Genomic DNA, 6000 nt, shown 5'->3' with positions numbered 1-6000 from the left:
GATGGCCACTCCAATACCTTGACTTTGTTGTCCTTAAGCAAGCCATTTTGCCACAACTTTGGAAGTATGCTTGGGGTCATTGTCCATTTGGAAGACCCATTTGCGACCAAGCTTTAACTTCCTGACTGATGTCTTGAGATGTTGCTTCAATATATCCACATAATTTTCCTTCCTCATGATGCCATCTATTTTGTGAAGTGCACCAGTCCCTCCTGCAGCAAAGCACCCCCACAGCATGATGCTGCCACCCCCGTGCTTCACGGTTGGGATGGTGTTCTTCGGCTTGCAAGCATTGCCCTTTTTCCTCCAAACATAACGACGGTCATTATGGCCAAACAGTTCTATTTTTGTTTAATCAGACCAGAGGACATTTCTCCAAAAAGTACGATCTTTGTCCCCACGTGCAGTTGCAAACCGTAGTCTGGCTTTTTTATGGCGGTTTTGGAGCAGTGGTTTCTTCCTTGCTGAGCGGCCTTTCAGGTTATGTCGATATAGGACTTGTTTTACTGTGGATATAGATACTTTTGTACCTGTTTCCTCCAGCATCTTCACAAGGTCCTTTGCTGTTGTTCTGGGATTGATTTGAACTTTTCACACCACAGTACGTTAATCTCTAGGAGACAGAACGCGTCTCCTTCCTGAGCGGTATGACGGCTGCGTGGTCCCATGGTGTTTATACTTGCGTACTATTGTTTGTACAGATGAACGTGGTACCTTCAGGCGTTTGGAAATTGCTCCCAAGGATGAACCAGACTTGTCTACAATTTTCTTTCTGAGGTCTTGGCTGATTTCTTTTGATTTTCCCATGATGTCAAGCATAGAGGCACTGAGTTTGAAGGTAGGCCTTGAAATACATCCACAGGTACACCTCCAATTGACTCAAATGATGTCAATTAGCCTATCAGAAGCTTCTAAAGCCATGACATCATTTTCTGGAATTTTCCAAGCTGTTTAAAGGCACAGTCAACTTAGTGTATGTAAACTTCTGACCCACTGGGATTGTGATACAGTGAATTATAAGTGAAATAATCTGTCTGTAAACAGTTGTTGGAAAAATTACTTGTCATGCACAAATTAGATGTCCTAACTGACAAGAAATTTGTGGAGTGGTTGAAAAACGAGTTTTAATGACTCCAACCTAAGTGTATGTAAACTTCCGACTTAAACTGTATATTTTCTCTGTAAATAACTAAAGTGAAAATGACACCATGTCTGGATTATTTTCTGAAAAATAATTTTATTTCCAGAGTAAAATAAATTATATCTTGCCATACAAAAAAGTGTAAGAAAAGGGACAATGCTAAAACTTTTGCTGTAGAGAAACTGTAAAAGAAGAAGTTAGATGTGCCATCAAGCCTTGAGGGTCTTCAAAAAAATATGTAAACGGATAACAAAATAAGAATGCCTATTACCTTGTTGTAGGATTATCAGCCATTGCATATAAATTACTCCCAGTACCTTTTGTGTGACTTCACATGCAGATTCTGCGTGCTCTGAAGTAACAAGCAGTGCTACTCTGCCCTATACAAAGCACTGGTTTAGTTTGCTTTGCTCTTTGTTTCGTATTCCTTTCTTGTTATGACATTGGCTCCCATCTTATGTGTAATGCATATCACAACTAAACATTTTTTAATAATTAAATCTCAAATTCCTATATTATCATCTCAGTTTAGTTCACTCTAATACAACATTCTGAACCTCACAAGTACAAATATATAAACTTTAATCTTCATTGTTTAGCTTGAAGAGATATGTCATTATAACACGCACAAAAATCCAATCTTCGCTTTTCTACTTATGGTGCAAAAGCCCCCTCAAAACATAAATGATATTCTTATCTGCATAATCCCTCATATTAAGACATATTAGGTTTTAATAAACTAAGCAAATAAAAAATGTAAATAGAAAAGCTAAGAAACTTGTACAACATTCAGAAATGAGTCTGCAAAAAGACAGATAGATCTCTTTCACAATGATAGAAATGGATATGAATAATATAACATTTGAACCCATAGAAAGACAACCTAAGTTCTATGTTTATAGTCAAACCCAGTGTCTGTGTCCCAGTAAGAGTGCTGGTTTTGTACAGTGTATGCTGACATCAACACCATCTCAGCTACTACCACTGAACTTCATTCTGACACTGAATGCATACAGTAACGTTAGACAATCGTCCTATACAGTACAAGCGCTCTACTTCCTCCACTATATAGTACATAAGACAGCTCTCTGTTCGTTTCATCGAAATAAAACTTAAATTACGCAACACAGAATGACACAATATCTCTTTATTTGTATATTCTAGGCAACGTGGAGAAACGTCCTATCATTTATACTTATATCTTGGTTCCATGATGGAAGGGAACGAAATGTAACACATAGTGAAACTGACCAAACAGGACCTGTCATTTTCACTGACTGGTCCATGTTTTACTCGAGCGAGTATGGAGCCTTTAACAGAAGCATAATATTGACCATCTAATCACCTAGGAGCAGGACAGAGCCAGACAGTAGTTGTCTTCTACTAACAATCACAACAGATTTCACTGGTACTGGACTACAGCCTCGCTGATAACACCTCTACAATCAAAATGGCCTCTATCAAAAGTTACCAAGGATTTGGAGAAAAGAGCAGCAACAGTCTTCCAGGGCCTGTATAGGACTTCAAAACATTCTATTGTTTAATAAAAAAATTATAAAGGAGGATGATCGTCATTTATGATCTTTTTTAATTATAAATGGAGCAGATAGTCCTTTTGATGGTTCAGAAACTATAAAACCGACTCCATATTTTCGCACAACTCATGGTCCTCTAGGTTGTATATAAACGTTGTCCTGTTTGGGTTCTGACTCCCATCCTTCATGTTGTCCATCGTGAGACTGGAGGGGAACAGTTCGGTTGGTGTCGTATAGCCCTCATGATTTTTGATGTATTTCTTATAGTTCTTGCGTAAACAGTACCAGGTGGTGGTGTACAGAATGAAGGCGGTGACCTTAAGACCGATGGCCAGGCTCACATACAGATGTCTGTAGGCAATATTGTCGTACAGCAGGCAGGCTCCCTTATCCCCACACTCTGTACTCCAGAAAAGGCATGTTGAGTCAATCCCAGCACCAAAGATCAGAGGAGGGGGGATGAATCCTACAAAACAGGTGAGGAGAAGATTAGATCAGCAGCACAAGCTTTTCATCTCTACAGCTGGAGAAATCAATACTTTAGCCTTAACATCACACCAGTATTGGTCAACAAACTGTATCAAATCAAATCAAATTTTATTTGTCACATGCGCCGAATACAACAGGTGTAGACCTTACCGTGAAATGCTTACTTACAAGCCCTTAACCAACAATGCAGTTCAAGAAATAGAGTTAAGAAAATATTTACTAAATAAACTAAAATAAAAAATAAAAAGTAACACAATAAAATAACAATAACGAGGCTATATACAGGGGGTACCATTACTGAGTCAATGTGCAGGGGTACAGGTTAGTCGAGGTAGTTTGTACATGTAGGTAGGGGTAAAGTGACTATGCATAGATAATAAACAGCGAATAGCAGCAATGTAAATAGTCCGGGTGGCCATTTGATTAATTGTTCAGCAGTCTTATGGCTTGGGGGTAGAAGCTATTAAGGAGCCTTTTGGACATAGACTTGGCGCTCCGGTACCACTTGCCGTGCGGTAGCAGAGAGAACAGTCTATGACTTGGGTGACTGGAGTCTTTGAGAATTTTTTGGGCCTGCCATACCAGGCGGTGATGCAACTGGTCAGGATGCTCTCGATGGTGCGGCTGTATAACTTTTTGAGGATCTGGGGACCCATACCAAATCTTTTCAGTCTCCTGAGGGGGAAAAGGTGTTGTTGTGCCCTCTTCATGACTGTCTTGGTGTGTTTGGACCATGATAGTTTGTTGGTGATGTGGACACCAAGGACCTTGAAACTCTCGATCCGCTCCACTACAGCCCCGTCGATGTGAATGGGGGCGTGTTCGGCCCTCCTTTTCCTGTAGTCCACGATCAGCTCCTTTGTCTTGCTCACGTTGAGGGAGAGGTTGTTGTCCTGGCACCACACTGCCAGGTCTCTGACCTCCTCCCTATAGGCTGTCTCATCGTTGTTCGTGATCAGGCCTACCACTGTTGTGTCGTCAGCAAACTTAATGATGGTGTTGGAGTCGTGCTTGGCCACGCAGTCGTGGGTGAACAGGGAGTACAGGAGGGGACTAAGCACGCACCCCTGAGGGGGCCACGTGTTGAGGATCAGCGTGGCAGATGTGATGTTGCCTACTCTATCCACCTGGGGGCGGCCCGTCAGGAAGTCCAGGATCCAGTTGCAGAGGGAGGTGTTTAGTCCCAGGGTCCTTAGCTTAGTGATGAGCTTTGTGAGCTGTAGTCAATGAATAGCATTCTCACGTAGGTGTTCCTTTTGTCCAGGTGGGAAAGGGCAGTGTGGAGTGCGATTGAGATTGCGTCATCTGTGGATCTGTTGGGGCGGTATGCGAATTGGAGTGGGTCTGGGGTTTCCGGGATGATGGTGTTAATGTGAGCCATGAGGGGCCCACGTGTTGAGGATCAGCATGGCAGATGTGATGTTGCCTACTCTATCCACCTGGGGGCGGCCCGTCAGGAAGTCCAGGATCCAGTTGCAGAGGGAGGTGTTTAGTCCCAGGGTCCTTAGCTTAGTGATGAGCTTTGTGAGCTGTAGTCAATGAATAGCATTCTCACGTAGGTGTTCCTTTTGTCCAGGTGGGAAAGGGCAGTGTGGAGTGCGATTGAGATTGCGTCATCTGTGGATCTGTTGGGGCGGTATGCGAATTGGAGTGGGTCTGGGGTTTCCGGGATGATGGTGTTGATGTGAGCCATGACCAGCCTGTAGCATCTGAAACCTCAGTATGTTTGATTTATCAACAAAGTAATGTAACAGTGCAACCTGACTAGTTCAGATGTAAGTGTAACGGTACTATAACATACCAAGTAGTCGCAGCAAGAGAAACAAAACTCCAAGAGCATATGATTTCAGCTCAGGGCTCACAGTTCTAGGAAGAGAAGGGAACACAGTATTTGTTACACACAGGAAAGAGAGAGATGTCTCTGAGTAAAGTAAACCTTCTCTTCATTTTGACTGGGTTCTACTGGGCAAGTTATGGCATGGTGGTAAGGTGAATGCCAGTGGTGTTACCTGATGAGGATAATGACGGAGGGTGTCTGAGCCATGGAGCCAATCATGCAGCAGGCACAGATGACACAGAGGAAGGTGAGGAAGGCCTCCTGGCAGCCTGGACTGGGACACTTCCCTGGGACAGCTGTGGCCATCTCACTGTCACTGGATATACATGTACACCCTGTCAGATTCTGAAGACAAGAGAATAGGTATATCTGCATTAGTGTTACTTTCTAACTTTATGTGACAATAAGCCAGATGAACACAGATACAACAAAGCAGTCTCACATCTCTTTCATCTCTCTATATGTAGGTTGTTGGGGAAATGTAAAATGACCAATGGTGGTGACTCTATTTGTGCAGTGTTAATAAAAACCCAGAGATTTCATATGTAGAAAGGTCAACGCTCTGACTGCACACAGTAACACAGAGATATAATACCTATGATTCATAAAAGTGAGAGGAGTGTGATAAAGAACATTCATCCACAGCCTGCTTCGGTTCACTGCATGGGGAGAAGCATCTAAATACAGAGCAAGTTGTAACAATGAAGACCATCTAGATGTAGGATCTCTAGATGCCATTGAAAGGTAATGGATTTGTCACAGCTTGATGTGCATGAAGGCCATGATGGAAGTTACTTTGGTTTAATGAAGGGTAACATAATATCAGGGCATCTGTATGGTACATATGAGCACTGGAGACAACATATTGTACTGGTCCACCGTTGCTCATAAGACAGAACATTGTGTCCATTCCAGGGATTCTATTTCTAGGATGGCTGCTCTGTACTTCAATGACCAAAATTTGGGCTGTGGTGAATGCTTCTATCTATCACAGGACA

General features: G+C 42.5%; 1 protein-coding gene across 2 annotated transcripts in view; it reads right to left on the bottom strand.

Moving 5' to 3' along the window:
* Window positions 1-1224: 1224 nt before the first annotated feature.
* Window positions 1225-6000, bottom strand: part of LOC311134518 (solute carrier organic anion transporter family member 3A1-like) — a 63556-nt gene continuing 58780 nt past the window's right edge. Inside the window, exons 8-10 of one of the 2 annotated variants that reach the window (XM_084168219.1) lie at window positions 5175-5347; window positions 4967-5031; window positions 1225-3142 (exon numbers count right to left, since the gene is read on the bottom strand). In XM_084168219.1, coding sequence (XP_084024345.1) covers window positions 2772-3142; window positions 4967-5031; window positions 5175-5347 — 609 coding nt within the window. In that variant the 3' untranslated portion in view covers window positions 1225-2771. The remainder of the gene's footprint in view (window positions 3143-4966; window positions 5032-5174; window positions 5348-6000) is intronic. The other variant, XM_084168218.1, reaches the window with a different exon arrangement.

This window comes from Coregonus lavaretus (assembly GCF_964263955.1).
Source record: "Coregonus lavaretus genome assembly, chromosome: 9".
Classification (NCBI taxonomy): Eukaryota; Metazoa; Chordata; class Actinopteri; order Salmoniformes; family Salmonidae; genus Coregonus; species Coregonus lavaretus.
Note: the sequence above shows the minus strand (reverse complement) of the source record. Positions and strands in the feature narration are given on the sequence as shown.